The following is a 14,497-nucleotide window of genomic DNA, read 5'->3' as shown; positions in this document are numbered from 1 at the left end:
GCTCATAACATAACAAACCAAGGCAAACAATGTTAAAAGAAATTAAAGAAAAGTACCAAGTTTATGAGTGAAAGACAGAGTGAAACACTTATGTCACAGGAGCAAACTGTAGTGATTAGTCAATCCAGATTGCTCATGGGTTGATATGTGCTTTGTTTTGTTATAAATGACAAAGTAATCAAATTTAAGGTGTTATAGAAACTTTAATGCATATGAACTATGCTTTTTTATACTGACTTCTCTTTTTCAATGGTTGAACTTTTAACTGGAACTTTTAACTGGAAAGTTCACAAGGCAGGAAATGGCACCAGAAAGGGGATTTGAATGGGGAACTGAGAGATTTTAATATTTGCTGGCACCTATGATTAGATTTACGACCACATTAGTACATGAAGATGTGGCGCACTCAGTACCTGTTATTCATCCACTGCAGTGAGTTACATTTATTTATTAACAGCAGTCTATTTAATTTATGTAAACAACTTTCCTATATTGAGACTTTTGCTGAAAAATGTAACACTTAAGAAGAGATTTGTCTGGTTTTATGAATATAATTGTCTGCAGGCTTGCCTGTCGCTATGTGCAAACTAATCTAAACAAGTCTTCTGTTTTGAATGAAGAGATGCTGGATTAAACTCATTTTAAACCACATCCACACACCTTATGTTTTATTTTCATAAATATTTGCTCACTCAGTGCTGTGGGTGTACTCAGAATGTATCTCCTTAGCACTACTAAAAATGAGGCACTGAATGACTGTTGTTCACTTCTCATTATAAATAAAACATGAGGAGTGCCTCATGTTTCATTTTGCACTGAGAATTTTCTTTAGATATCACAAAGTCTAAGCAATGGGATAATTTCAGTCAGGGATGTAAAGCCTGTGTGATGTTATTTGGCCATTATAGACATTAGCAAACGGGGAACATACAAACACACAAACACACAAACATACATATACCGCAATCTTTATAGTATGATGCTGTGATGGTGTTTCATTCTATGCTATGCATAAATTCCATTCAGTGCTCAACTGAACTGTCAGACGTATAAATGTATACAATTTTGGGATTTGTATACACTCTACAGATGTTGGCATTACACTGTCCTAATCAAATTTCATAACATCTCATCAAGATTGGTTCACTTGTCTAGGAGGAGATAGGGAACATATATACAGTACAGTCATTATAGCATGCTTCTGCAGGGAAGAGAGAACCAAAATTCATCTGCAGCGATTTTAAGGAACCATTAATTTCCTTGCTGTATATCCCACCAGGATGTACAGCATATCCTGGTGGGATATACAGCAAGGACATTGGAATGTCGCTCGGACTGGAGAATTGTATTTGGATGATAACAAAGAGAGGGAAGGTAGTCAGAACAGAGGGGATTGAACTACCAGAAGGCAACATTGCAGACCTAGAGGACAGCTACGAGTACCTGGGGATCCCACAGGCAAATGGGAACCATGACGAGGCTGCTAGGAAAGCTGTAACCACCAAGTACCTGCAGAAGGTCAGGCAAGTCCTGAGGAGTCAAATGAACGGTAAGAACAAGATCAACAACACCTACGCCCTGCCCATGATCAGGTAACCTGCTGGGATAATCACTCGGCCAAAGGAGGAGATAGAAGCCACTGACATAAAGACCAGGAAGCTCCTTTCCATGCATGGAGGGTTTCACCCCAATCCAGCAACCTGAGGCTGTATGCTGAGCAGAAGGAAGGAGGCCGGGGACTGGTGAGTGTCAGCACCACAGTCCAGGACGAGGCAAATACCTCAGGCAGCAGAACCCAAGATATAGGAGGAGGAACCGTCATGGAAGGACAAGCCCCTGCACGTATGTACCACCGGCAGATAGAGGAAGGTGGCCGACTATCCAGAAATCCTACCAGTGGCTGGACAAAGCTGGACTGAAAGACAGCACAGAGGCACTAATCATGGCAGCACAGAACAAGCTCTGAGCACAAGATCCATAGAGGCTGGGGTCTATCACACCAGGCAAGACCCCAGGTGCAGGCTGTGTAAAGATGCCCCAGAGACAATCCAGCACATAACAGCAGGGTGCAAGATGCTAGCAGGCAAGATACATGGAACGCCATAACCAAGTGGCCGGCATAGTATACAGGAACATCTGTGCCAGTATAAGGCCTGGAAGTCCCGAGGTCCAAATGAGAGCCTCAGTAGGGTGGTGGAGAATAGACCGAGCTAAGATCCTGTGGGACTTCCAGATACAGACGGACAAAATGGTGGTGGCTAACCAACCGGACATAGTGGTGGTAGACAAACAGAAGAAGACGGCCGTAGTGATCGATGTAGCGGTTCCGAATGACAGCAACATCAGGAAGAAGGAACACGAGAAGCTGGAGAAAGTACCAAGGGCTCAGAGAAGAGCTCGAGAGGATGTGGAGAGTGACGGTAACAGTAGTCCCAGTTGTAATCGGAGCACTGGGTAGGGTGACTCCCAAGCTAGGCGAGTGGCTCCAGCAGATCCCAGGAACAACATTGGAGATCTCTGTCCAGAAGAGCGCAGTCCTAGGAACAGCTAAGACACTGCGCAGGACCCTCAACCCCAGGGCTCTGGTTGAGGACCCGTGCTTGAAGGATAGATTGCCCGCAGGGGTCAGAGGGGAATTTTATATAATTTCTTATAGTTTTTTCTTGAAAAGCCTAGGGAGGGCCTAGCCCTGTCAGCCCATTCATACCAGCTGTCCCTGTCTGTACCTAACACTGTTTTCTTCTGTTTACAGTTTCTCTGAGCTGTGTCACCAGCACAGCAGGGGTGATCCGTGTGTCTGGATATGAGGGGGCAGATGTTAATGTTTCTTGTTCCTATAAGAAGCGATTTCAATCTTCCGAGAAGTACCTGTGCAAGTCAAACTGTGGCAAGAGTGATGTTCTTATCATGACGACACAACCGAAAAACAAAAAATACTCCATCTACGATGACACAAAGGCTCAAATCTTCACTGTGACGATCTTCAACTTGCAGAAAAGGGATGCAGGGGAATACTGGTGTGGCATCTCCTTATTTGGAAATGACATCTACGCTGAAGTCACAGTGGATGTTGGGCAAGGTAAATAAAATGACCTTATATAGTTATTTAGTATGTTGTAGTTTTGGGGGGTGGGGTTCTCTGACAACAGATGGATTTGTCAAAAGTAGCTAGAGCACACTGGAGAAGGTTTTCAAAACAAAGCATTGACAAATTTTTTTTGCACTTACATTAGTGACACTCGTCAGCTTCAATAACATTTGAGCAACATTTGACCTTTCTGCACTTCATGTGTCACGATGAAACAGAGGTTTCTCTTTCATCGTGAAACATGGAAGGAAGCAAAGGATACACACAAAAATAAAAAGTAATACAGTACAGATATAAGCATGTTGCTTGGATAAGAGTCAGCGCACAACTTTGGATGACAGGATAAAATTAAATGTGAAACTTGTTTTAGTTTTTTGACATCTTTTTCTTTGCATTTACTTAGTCTGTATTTTAGCTTGTGACAATTTTTGATGTTTATCTTTCTGACAGACAGCTGCTGTAACAGTGTGACCAAAATAAAAAGCTATAAAGAAGATTCAGTGACCATCAGTTGTCCTTACGAGTCTGAGTACCAGAACAGCCTGAAGTACATCTGCAGAGGAACACGGCCCTCCACATGTCTGCAGCAGGCACTGATCACCTCTGACAACAAAGAAAATGGACGATTCAGACTTGATGATGACACAGTGTTAGGAAAATTTACAGTGAGCATTACCAGACTGACCAGAAGGGATTCTGGTTTATACCTTTGTGGTGTCCAAAGAAACAGTGGACGAGATGTTTTCTCTGCTGTTGAGCTTCAAGTCAAAGGTGAGAAAAAAAATGTTGCTGTACAGTAAGATTTATGTTCTCCTAGATAGCTCTTTTTCTTTTGGGTTAAAGGGACTTAAACGTGATGTAAATCCTCATGCATTCAAAATTTCAATGATTTGTGATTATAAAATAGGAGTGCTCATTTAACTATTAATGAAATAAGGAACACAAGGTACCAAATGCTGATCAGTCTAGAGATTTGGTGCTATTTCTGCTGTTTAGACTGGAACATATGATATGTGGATATTACGATACTTCTGTGCAGATTTTATTCTCTTAAATATTTCTTTTCCTGCAGCAATTCACATTCTGGTTTACTTTCTGCCCGCACCTCTGGTTATAATGCTGATACCGACAGTGGCTTGGATCAAGGTTTATAAATGCACCAAAGTGAGAGGTAAAACACACATATGCACACAAACACATATATAGATTTGTCCACACACAAGCACTTTCATTTATTGTTTTCTGTGTTGCTCCAGCAGCTGACATCGCCATGAACAGAATCACAATAAACACTGAAGAAGCAGGAGACGTAAAGCTTAAGGATCATGTGAGAGGAAAATACACGAGACAGTATCAGAAGCATTTCGAAAGTGCAATGTTTGCTGCACCGTACTGGCGATTTAGCTTGCTTTGGCAGTGGTCCTGTAAATGTTACGTTTATTCTCAGGAACATCTTCCCACCATGTCCTCTAAAATGTGTACATTATTTCAATATTACATTTCTGTAGACTCCTATTTACTCAATTTAGGCTAAAAAAAATCAGAGAAATAGATGCACCTGGTGCTAGTGGGCCAAAGAAATATGTTATCATCAAGAAATTGTTATGCCACGTGTCCATCTTATTGTGACCTCTGAATTTCACTGCGAGTTTCCTTCGTCATTGTAATCTTTCCTTCTATTTGTTTTTTAGACTTGTGAAAACCAAGCTGTTGAGGTGTGTTTCAATTTGGGTTCTTCTGAGGAGCGGAACAACTGGCACATCTATGATAATGATGATGGTGATCATGTGTATGAAGATATCCCTGAGACAGAAGATATGTGTTTTACTTATGAACGCTAAAAGGACAGAACCAAAACAAACCGAACAGTATACAAAGCTGTGATCAAATATGTGGTCATATTAATGCCTTTAGTACTAAATGTAAAAACTCATCTTTATATCGGTCATAACCATGTCTCAGAAGTGCATATTTACATTAAACTATGACCTAATCTTATATTTGTTGTTTAGCCTGTCTTCTCCCAGCTGTACACCTGGTTACGTACATTGCCTGTAGTTATGGGTTTTCCTCTGATGTAGCAGTTTTTAACACTTATACTTCAAAGTAGTTCTGTTCGAGCCACATATTGTCAATCTTTTTAGAATACGTGAATGAATAAAGAATATTGTGGCTATGAAAAGGAACTGAAATGTAATTATTTATTTGTTTATTACTAATTACAGCAACACAAAAAATAACAGAGCCAAACAAAGACGTGTTGAACCTTTCAGTATCCTGACAGTGCTGAAGTGGTCGGGTATCGTTTACGGTGAGTCATGCACTTTTCCCTGTCGATGAACAGTGAGTGGGTTTTGCAGTTGATGTCTTTCTCCAACGCCATGCGTGACTCCTCCAGACGAGACAGGGACTCTCTGGCTTTGCTCAGCTTCTGCTGTAGAGATGCCAGAGTGGCATCAATCTGCTTCACCTCCCCTTCCAAACTACAGACAGAAGCAAAAAATCAGAGCAGCGAGAAAGACAAAGCAGTTTATTGTTTTGTGCATGCATACCTGAGTTGGGGTTCATCCCTGCACAGTTCCATGTTGGGTCTGAGGGAGCGAAGGTAAAGTCTGGACTGAGCTACTCGCAGTGGAGCTTCTTTGTTGTGAATGGCCTGCTGCAGAGCCACAATGTTTTTCTCCTGGGCACCAATTTGCTCCAAGATCTACACATGAGATAATATAATCAATCATCAACTAATAACCAGTCATTTACTCTGTCTGTCAGTTTATCCACCTGTTTGAGCTGCATATTGAGCTGTGTCTTGGCCTCATTCAGCTCCACACAGCGTTCGCTGAAGGCTCGGTCAACACTGGAGCACTGGACTCTCAGATCCTCAGCCGTGTCCTGCAGCACCTGCTCTACCAGCAATCTAACACACAAGGATTCCATTTGTTTAAAGCAAATAATAAATAATGAACCAGGATCAGTTTCAGATTCTGCTGCAGTATATGAACTAGTATGTGCTCTAACCTGAGACTGTTGGTAGCCTGTTCCTCCTGCACGGCCTTGAACAGGTTGTCTTGTGTAAACTTCGTCCATGATGGGTGGCTGGACACCCTGCAGCAAGTGAAAAAAGTTATCAGGACTGTTTCTCGTTTTTTCAAGGTTTATGTAATATCTCCAGCTGCTCAAACTCACTGTTCTTGCATGGCAGCTGAGCTGGGATGGTGCTGTGTATCTGAACTCATGTTACTGTGTCTTCCGCTGTGGTCATCAAAATGGTAGGCCTGGTACTTATCAGACCAGTCCATCTCTAAAGTGTGCTTGGCTTCTCTGTTCAACCTGATGCACAGGCACACATGAAATAAAAGTTTCTGTTTATAGTTATATAAATATTTCATGTTATGAAATTCTACGTGTTATGCAGTTTTACTCCGAGTAAACAGAGTTTCAAACTTACTTGATTTGACTGACAACCTGAGCTGTAGTTCTCTTCAGAAGAGCCTGGACACTCCTGATCAAGTCCACTTCCTGCAAAAGACGGAGTCATCTTACTGGTTAATGTGTTACTGCCATCTGCTGGATCTCATTATTAAACGTTTTACTCTGAAAATATTACAGTAAGAGTTAAGATCAGTTCAAATATGTTTAAATATCACTGAAGACAAGAAAAAGCAGACATTCTTAGTTTGATGAGGTGAAATCTGCCACTGCCAGTTGATCAGATCACACTAGTTCACATTTGCCATTAACTTAGGTGCGATTCTTTCCCTTTAATATGAAAAGCGTTATTCCAAAATAAAATATCAATGTGTCTAAAATATCCCATTAGCAGTAATTGGTCAAATATCAGATTAAATACATTTTTGAGAAAATGTATCCAAATACAAATTTCACTTATAATTATAATTATACGTTCAGATTTTTGCAAGCCCACACTTAGGCGATATTATTTTGGATCATGAAATATTGTCTATCACCTTGAACAACTCTTCCTCCACAGTGTCTCTGACCAGGTCAGCTCCCAGCCTTCTCGCCCTGCAGTTCAGGTTGTCTGTGGCGATAGCATAGGGAATCTCGGTGGCATCCAGCGCCTTCTCCAGCCGCGTTTTCAGCGCCACCAGTGACTCCGTGTCGGCCAGCAGCTGCTCGATGTGCCGCTGCAGCTCAGACTTCCAGTAGTGGATCTCTTGTAGTCTCTCTCCCAGACGACGTGTTCCCTCGGCCTGTGTCTTAAAAGTGGATGCATCGGTGTCTTGGTACAAAGTTCTGGACTCTCGCTGAAGGCTCGTAGCTTCGTGGCAGTCGGTACCGGCTTGTTGAAGTAAGCTTTGGTAGTTGGAGAACCATTCAGTCGGGGTGTATTTAGCCGAGCGGTACCCTGCTGTGGCTAAGCCCGAGGACGGCTGTGGGGCCGCTACAAGGTGATCTTTCTCCGGGACCCCCTGAGCTACAGCTCTGCTGTCATAGTGAGGTCGTGATACTACAACATCCGAGCACATTTTTTCTTAACAATTCAAATGGCCTGCAAGAAAAAAAGACGCGATTTATTTGGACTGATTAAAGCAGATTTAGTCCCAAATAAAAAGTAGCAGCACTAACATTAACAGTCCGGACCAAGCTGTAGGTTTGTTTGTTTGATGTTGCCTAGTTACACATGTTGGCTCAGATGACACGGCTAATCATCAAATGCCAGTATATAAAAAGTATATAATAATACGATAAATAATAATAAAACTCTGGGACCAATTCAGCGTATACCAGAAGAGAACCATTTAAATCTCTGTAGTATAGTATACAGAATTTGTTGTTTAGTTGCTAAATATAATATAATATAATAACCTTTTATTGTCATTGCACATTTACAACAAAATTATGGGTGCTCCAGGCTGGGTGCAGGAATAAAGTATAAATAGTAAGACAACAGGAATAAATAACAAACAAGAGAAATATATGCAATCAAGAGGAGTGCTTGGAAGTATTGCAAAGGATTTGATCTGAGTATAGAGTCATATGAGTGGCCTGAGTGATGAGGATTATTCAGACCATTGCTGCGGTGGTGAGTGGGAAGGGGTGGTATGTGGGGGGACTTTCTGATTCAGGACGGTGGTGAGGAAGCCTTTGATCCAGGAGCAGGTGGTCCAGTTTGGTGTCGAGGATGTCTGGGGTTATGGTGTTGAGCTTGAGCTGTGGTCCACGAAGAGCATCCGTGGCTCTTCCTGTTCTCAAGATGATGATTATTCGTGAAATTATTACGTTAAAACAGATGGTTAATTTGGAGAAACAATAAAATGCAAAAGAAGGAACTTTATCCCTCTTGGTACATAGTAGTTCCAAATATTTTTTAGAAAAAAAGGGGGGCAAATGATAATTAAATCATTTTCTTGGTAGAGGGAGACTTTTGGCACTTTATTTTAAAACAACAACTCCAAAGTTTTAGGCAGGTTATTTGCAGCACATCTTTAGAAATTCTAAATCTAAATACACAACAAACAAACAAACAAAAAAACGTTCAGTGGCAATTTTGACAAAATCTCCAACACCACTGCTGAAATAAGGCCCCTTGTATACGCAAGGTGTGTAATATGACGTATTGCCTCCTGTGGAGGTGTAATTTATCTGCTCATGGACTGCACATGTATCTGGATCTGTTGTTGCCTTGTCTCCTGGATGAGAGCCACCTGCAGTTCAGCAGTAGCTTCTGGCTGCATCTGCCTTTGATGAAAACGCGGACCCAGCATGTCCCCGGCATGTACAATATGAGACATATCAGGATGAAATTCTAGTGAAGGCAGTATTTGGATATACTCCTCATCCAAAAGCTATTGGCCTAATGAAACAGTCCCAGGACAGCAAGAATAGCACAAATACAGATGAAATTATTGACTTTTGTAGATAATTTACAATTTGGGTTTTCTAAAGTGTCACAGGTATGTGAAAATGTCACATGTAGGGCACGTCATTTAAGTTATATCAAATAATACAAATGAAGACAAACGTATCAGAAAAAATAGGAGATGAACATTAAATAAATCAAGAGCAACCATTTCACAACAATAAAACTAGTGGGGATTACAAACGATTTCAGTAATTGTATAGTAAATTGTGCTGCTACTGTCAAACAGAATAATCTAGTACTGGCACTGTTTAACTGTTTTTCTTATTAGAAAATTTTATTTCAACAGTATCTTCTGTTGTTGTGATTTTTTCCAGTTTGACCCATCTCTTCCTCACTGTGCTAAAAGGCACAATGCTGTTTTAAGGTCTGCCTTTTCGTGCACACCAAAAATTCACGATTTCCAGAAATTTAAAGAAGAACCAACAAAGAGCAAACAGCGGCTCGCCCCGTGCAAGGGCTGCAGGGTGTTAACGTGTTAGAGCAGTTAACTTCCCGTGCAGCCCCTCGCACGCGACGATCCGTGTGCGAGGGGCTAACAGAGATTTACCGTGTTAATGCTGTTATGGTGTTAACGTCATTTTAATGAGATTAACACTGACAGCACTAATTTCATACATTTGTATCCCTTGTTTGGACGCTTTTAATGCACAAATATATTTGATACCCAGCTTATCTGTCCTTGAAGCTGTATGATACACCTCTATTAGTTAAATTGCAGGAATTTCTTAATGGCATACAGGCCTGGATGACCTCTTATTTCCTGCTTCTAAATTCAGATAAAACCGAGTTTATTGTACTCTAAGGCCTGAAAATAATAGAAACATGGTGTCTAACCAGATACTACCTCTTGCCCAGTGTTGGCTGGGTTGGCTCCAGCACTGATGAGGCAAGCTCAGACATGAGTGGTCATCTGATGGTTAGTGAGGGAAAAGAAAAAAGAAGAAAGAAAACACTGTTAAGCAAAGAATAGTGGAGGGCATTTGTAATAGGGTTTATGACAGACAATGGACTTTAGCTTTTGTACATCTGCTGCACTCAGTTCCTCTTCCTCTGCTGCCTTGGGTGGATGTCTGCTTATGGGGACTTCAGCTTCTGAATACACACATCATAAGAAAGTTTTATGCCTTTTTTGCATGAAATTTCAGTGCATTGGTTTGTTGTGAATGCTATGGGTATGTTATGATTAAAAAATACCTTTCAATTTGTAATATTTGTACTTATGAACTATAACCAGGGCACACAGCAGTAGCAGTAGCAGCACAGAGCGTGCAGCAAAAACCACATAGACTGTGGCATCTGAAAAACAGAAGCCAAAACAGAACAGAGTAAAAAAATACATCAATTTCAGGACTAATACCAAATGTTTACCATAATGTGGAAACATAGTTTACCTTTAATAGACTTACCGGGGACATCTGTTGAATTTGGTCCTACGATTTCCAATATAGTGGTAAAATTTTCAGTGGTGGTGTGCTGCAGAAAGACTGCCAGAGGAAAAATACTTAGCTAATTTAGTTTAAGTCCACATAGCAACAGGCCTCTGTGCTTGGTAGCATTCATATGTCAGTTGACCGGTTCAAAGTTTTGAATCACACTGAAGCTATTCACTCAATTTACTTCAGATTTATAGCTACTTACTTCTTATAACAAAATATCCAACATATTGTACAACATTGTACTATAACATGGTATATTAAGTCACTGAGATATGCTGTTTGACTGGAGTTAAATAGAAGAGAAGAAGAGAATAGAGGAGAGGAACTGCTGATGTAAAGGTTGATGTAGAAGGACAGGTATCAGTGACTAGATTAAGCAGCCCTTATGATCACCAGCACCAGTTCAAAGACTTCATGCTCAGTTGCAAACAAGACTCTAAGCAATGCTGTGAAAAGCTAAGTATATGGCTTGATTATACAGCTTCTAGAACAAACCTGAGCAGCAAGAACTTGGAAGTAATTGTTTTCTGTATGACTGATGATTGTGGAGCAATATTGGCCCACTCTTCTTTTGCTTCAGTTCATTCAGGTTTGCAGGGATTTATTTATGCACAGCTCTCAGATCCCACCATGACATTTCAATTGGATTAAGGATTAGACTATCTGTTGCAATTACTGGCTTTAATGTGCTGCAAGTGGTGAAATGATAATTTCATGATTTTTAAAACTGTTTTGTTTAAACAACTTTTCTCTATTTAGTTTTTGCATACAGTGTACAGTAGTGGTATGGATAATGATTTGATAAGATGAGCTAAAACAAGGTGTAAGAATATCTCCCCCCAACGCTGCCAGGAGCCGCTCACCAGGTAGAAGCTGTAAGTAAGAAAGTTTATCGGCTGTTGAAAACAGTTTGTAATATATATTCAAAATATTCAGAGCTGTGTGAAACCATACACTATACTTTACAAGCTGCTGGCTTGTGGTTTTCAAGCTTATGTTTTCTGCCTATGTGACGAACAAGCAGTTGCAGGGTTTATGACAACAATCCTCCATGATACCCATGAGCCTTGGGGGAGGGCGCGGCTACATGCAGATATCGTGCTAAGAAGTCTGTGAACCTTTTTTAGCACATAAACCTAGATAATTTAACAAGCAGATAGGTTCAATATCTGATAAGCTTTGCATGAAAAAAAAGGGTTGGCTTTATTATTTGGGCAAGAAGATGTTATCTCTGTGTCAAAGGCAGCATCACATTTGGTTTGCGGCACTTCTATTTTAGCAGAAGTTTGTTTCGTGTGAATGCTATGCAACTATTTTTCACATGTCAGATAAGAGAACATAGAAATGGTGCTAGTATAGTAATAATAATATGTTGTTTTATTCATATTTTACATCTTATGCTTGTTATGCCTGCTTATCTAGCAGATAGATATTTTAACAAAGGCAAAATAGCCACAGATTACAGGTCTATAGAAGTTTGATTAGTTTAACTAATCTAATAAATAAATAAATAACTAGTCAGGAAACCAACAGGGCCCAACATTTCTTGCTCTGTGTAGTATTGTTTTGTCACTATTCTGTGCACCTATTCTATTCGTAGCGTGAAACCCATTATAATTGTTTTTTTTTATTTTTTATTTTCTAATGACATTAGAACTGCCAACAACAGCCCGTGTTTGTACAGAGGGGACCAAAAGGAGGAATTTACAGCTCAATTCACTTTGTCCACATCTACACATGTTCATCTTACCCACTGACAGTTGAATCTTAGTGTAGTTTCCAACTCTCCACTGTGAGTCTGATCCACACCAGTATGTCCCAGCATCAGCTGCTTCCAGCTCTGTGATCCTCACCAAGAAAGAGTTGGAATAAGCATCATCTTGCAATGTGAACCTCCTTTGACTGGTTACGTTTGTGCAATTGTTGCGATGGTCTCCCTTACAGAAAAGCTTCTTGTAATCCCAGTTTTGTGCAGGATAAGGACACCACAGAGTTAGTGGATGTCCTACTGTGCCATTTATTTTAATTGAGTTGAGACAGCACCACTCTGTCAGATTGAAAGACAAAAGATATTCAATACTCAAAAAATATTAAACTTTCTTGGAGAATGTTTGACAGAAACCAGTGCCATCTTAGGGCTGATGTAATGAGGTATAACTAAGACCTCTCACCTTGGACTTCCAGCTCAACATAAGTGAAAATGTCCAGTTTAGAGTTTCTGTGGACACCACAGAGGTATGACCCTGAATCATTTTGAGTCAAATTGTTAATGTTCACTGTGAATGTTCCTGACACTTTGTCATCATCAAGTGTGAATCGTCCATTTGATTTGGTGTCAGAGGTGATCAGTGCCTGCTGCAGACATGTGGAGGGCCGGTTTCCTCTGCAGATGTACTTCAAGCTGTTCTGGTACTGAGACTCATATGGACAACTGATGGACTCATAACCCTCATAACTTTGGATTTTGGTCACAGTGTCACAGCAGTTGTCTGTCGAGAAAGTAAATATATCAGAAGATGTGCTACTGCTACAGAATAGCTAGAAGAGACAGGTTTGTATTTTCACGTCATTCAGACTCTTTTTACATATAGGTATGCTCTCAGCCATCACCCTTTCTATCCTGAATTTACAGTTTTCAGACTTTAAATTCTTAAATCATTTTCAGTGCAATCACATTATAAAACTTTGTAAGATGTTTTATAAAGTTGCATTTTTTCCCAACAGCTACTATGCTTCTATGACAGTTTAAATTTATTTGTATTTGTAAATGTATTTGTATGTATATGTTGTGTAGGCGTATTTACAGTGTTGTTACTGTTCTTCAGAGGTGGTAAAAGTAAAGAGTGTCAACTAGTGTTGAAAAATACTCCAGTAAAAGTTGAAGTGCAGATTCAACTTATTTAAGTGCACCCTATTGTACTTAAGTACAGCTACTTCCCACCTCTGCTGTTCTGTACACATTGACATTTGACCCCAATGATGTCAACGGTCACATTTCTATTTGAGACTTCTTTATCTACTAATACTATTATCCTCAAACTGTTGTCATTATCTTCAACTTCATTCATTATGAATTGTACTCACATTCAATGTACAATTAAATTTTGTCAAGCCTTTATTTACCTCGGACTAATTCCAGCTTGACTTCAGTGTAGATATCGCTTCCAGTTCTGGTCACCCCACACCAGTATTGCCCAGCATCCACAGAATGAAGATCAGAGATGGTTGTTGTGAAGATTCGTGTGGTTTTGTCATCATGGATCCCGTATTTGTTTATCACTGGATTTGATGTTGTGATAAGAACATCATAACTGCCACAGTCATTCTTGCACAGGTACTTTTCATATGATTCATAACCCTCATCATAGGAGCAGAAAACTTTAACCATACTCCCCAAATATCCAGTCACATGGATCACCTCCACTGCGGTGGTCACACATCTCAGAACAACTGTAGAAATAATGTGAAAACATTATGCTTTGTCAGCTTTCATACGAGTAATGTAAGTGCTTTTTTATAAGAAATAAACTAACCCAACAGAGTGTGTGGTGGAGTGTGCTCCATAATTCTAAAACAGATAAATGTACTATTTAATCTACACCTGCCTTTAATCTTTGTATGTTCACTTATCTAGTCATTTAAACAACTTACTGCAGAGGGTAAACAGCAGGTTATGAAGGCTCCACATCTTTCCTTTGGCTCATCTAAATAGAATTATGCGCACACAGTGGTCATTTCAGTCAGAACTAGACTGTCAGCACATAGGGGATGGAACATTTTAGATGGCCCTTCCTTTAAAGGCGTTTCAATTATTTGTCTAATAGCTGACATGTGCCATCTAGTGGTGGAAGTATTTAGAAGCATTACATAAACAGCACAATGAAAAATTCACAAAAATTATTTAAGTATATTTTGGAAACTATACTTAAAGAATTGAAAATCCAACACCTTCAGTACAGAAAAATGACCCATTTGAGGTTTATAATTTCTTTTTATTATTACTCATACCGAATTTCCCAGAGGAACCCACCCGAGGGATTAATAAAGTTTTATCTTATCATATCATGTATTAATACGAAAGCAATATTA

At 40.0% G+C, this 14,497-nt stretch overlaps 3 protein-coding genes across 4 annotated transcripts; 1 reads left to right on the top strand and 2 right to left on the bottom strand.

The window, feature by feature from the left end:
- The first annotated feature begins 2,776 nt into the window (after positions 1-2,776).
- On the top strand, positions 2,777-4,305 carry LOC121814657 (polymeric immunoglobulin receptor-like). Its single transcript, XM_042221582.1, has 3 exons — positions 2,777-3,079; positions 3,539-3,859; positions 4,161-4,305. The coding sequence occupies exons 1-3, from the start codon at positions 2,908-2,910 to the stop codon at positions 4,292-4,294; spliced, it is 627 nt and encodes a 208-aa protein (XP_042077516.1). The 5' UTR covers positions 2,777-2,907; the 3' UTR covers positions 4,295-4,305.
- Positions 4,306-4,312: 7 nt separating this feature from the next.
- tekt4 (tektin 4) lies at positions 4,313-10,027 on the bottom strand. Of its 2 annotated transcripts, XM_042221579.1 has the most exons (9): positions 9,997-10,027; positions 9,817-9,882; positions 7,054-7,598; positions 6,534-6,604; positions 6,272-6,415; positions 6,104-6,190; positions 5,867-6,002; positions 5,641-5,795; positions 4,313-5,571 (listed from the first exon to the last, which is right to left on the bottom strand). In XM_042221579.1, the coding sequence occupies exons 3-9, from the start codon at positions 7,573-7,575 to the stop codon at positions 5,358-5,360; spliced, it is 1,329 nt and encodes a 442-aa protein (XP_042077513.1). In that variant the 5' UTR covers positions 7,576-7,598; positions 9,817-9,882; positions 9,997-10,027; the 3' UTR covers positions 4,313-5,357. The 2 variants fall into 2 exon arrangements, with proteins under 2 accessions (XP_042077513.1, XP_005951268.1); XM_005951206.2 differs by lacking the exons at positions 9,817-9,882; positions 9,997-10,027 and adding an exon at positions 7,676-7,729.
- Positions 9,819-14,153, bottom strand: LOC106632577 (polymeric immunoglobulin receptor-like). The gene is made up of 7 exons (XM_042221581.1): positions 14,060-14,153; positions 13,532-13,858; positions 12,580-12,897; positions 12,159-12,455; positions 10,379-10,456; positions 10,167-10,268; positions 9,819-10,064 (listed from the first exon to the last, which is right to left on the bottom strand). The coding sequence occupies exons 1-7, from the start codon at positions 14,094-14,096 to the stop codon at positions 9,928-9,930; spliced, it is 1,296 nt and encodes a 431-aa protein (XP_042077515.1). The 5' UTR covers positions 14,097-14,153; the 3' UTR covers positions 9,819-9,927.
- Positions 14,154-14,497: the final 344 nt, after the last annotated feature.

The sequence above is a fragment of the Haplochromis burtoni genome, unplaced genomic scaffold (assembly GCF_018398535.1).
Source record: "Haplochromis burtoni strain Fernald_Lab_line unplaced genomic scaffold, NCSU_Asbu1 Contig_70, whole genome shotgun sequence".
Taxonomy (NCBI): Eukaryota; Metazoa; Chordata; class Actinopteri; order Cichliformes; family Cichlidae; genus Haplochromis; species Haplochromis burtoni.
The sequence above is the reverse complement of the archived record's forward strand: the minus strand, read 5'-3'. Positions and strand labels throughout refer to the sequence as shown.

Excerpts from the sequence above, each read along its gene's own strand:
- LOC121814657 (XM_042221582.1), top strand. The coding sequence starts at position 2,908 with ATGACGACACAACCGAAAAACAAAAAATACTCCATCTACGATGACACA. Across the intron at positions 3,080-3,538 it reads CACAGTGGATGTTGGGCAAG|ACAGCTGCTGTAACAGTGTG; the intron begins GTAAATAAAATG and ends TCTTTCTGACAG. Across the intron at positions 3,860-4,160 it reads TGTTGAGCTTCAAGTCAAAG|CAATTCACATTCTGGTTTAC; the intron begins GTGAGAAAAAAA and ends CTTTTCCTGCAG.
- tekt4 (XM_042221579.1), bottom strand. The coding sequence starts at position 7,575 with ATGTGCTCGGATGTTGTAGTATCACGACCTCACTATGACAGCAGAGCT. Across the intron at positions 6,416-6,533 it reads CAGGTTGTCAGTCAAATCAA|GTTGAACAGAGAAGCCAAGC; the intron begins GTAAGTTTGAAA and ends CCTGTGCATCAG. Across the intron at positions 5,796-5,866 it reads TCAATATGCAGCTCAAACAG|ATCTTGGAGCAAATTGGTGC; the intron begins GTGGATAAACTG and ends TCTCATGTGTAG.
- LOC106632577 (XM_042221581.1), bottom strand. The coding sequence starts at position 14,096 with ATGTGGAGCCTTCATAACCTGCTGTTTACCCTCTGCA. Across the intron at positions 13,859-14,059 it reads CCTGCTGTTTACCCTCTGCA|TTGTTCTGAGATGTGTGACC; the intron begins GTAAGTTGTTTA and ends TTATTTCTACAG. Across the intron at positions 10,269-10,378 it reads AAATTCAACAGATGTCCCCG|ATGCCACAGTCTATGTGGTT; the intron begins GTAAGTCTATTA and ends TCTGTTTTTCAG.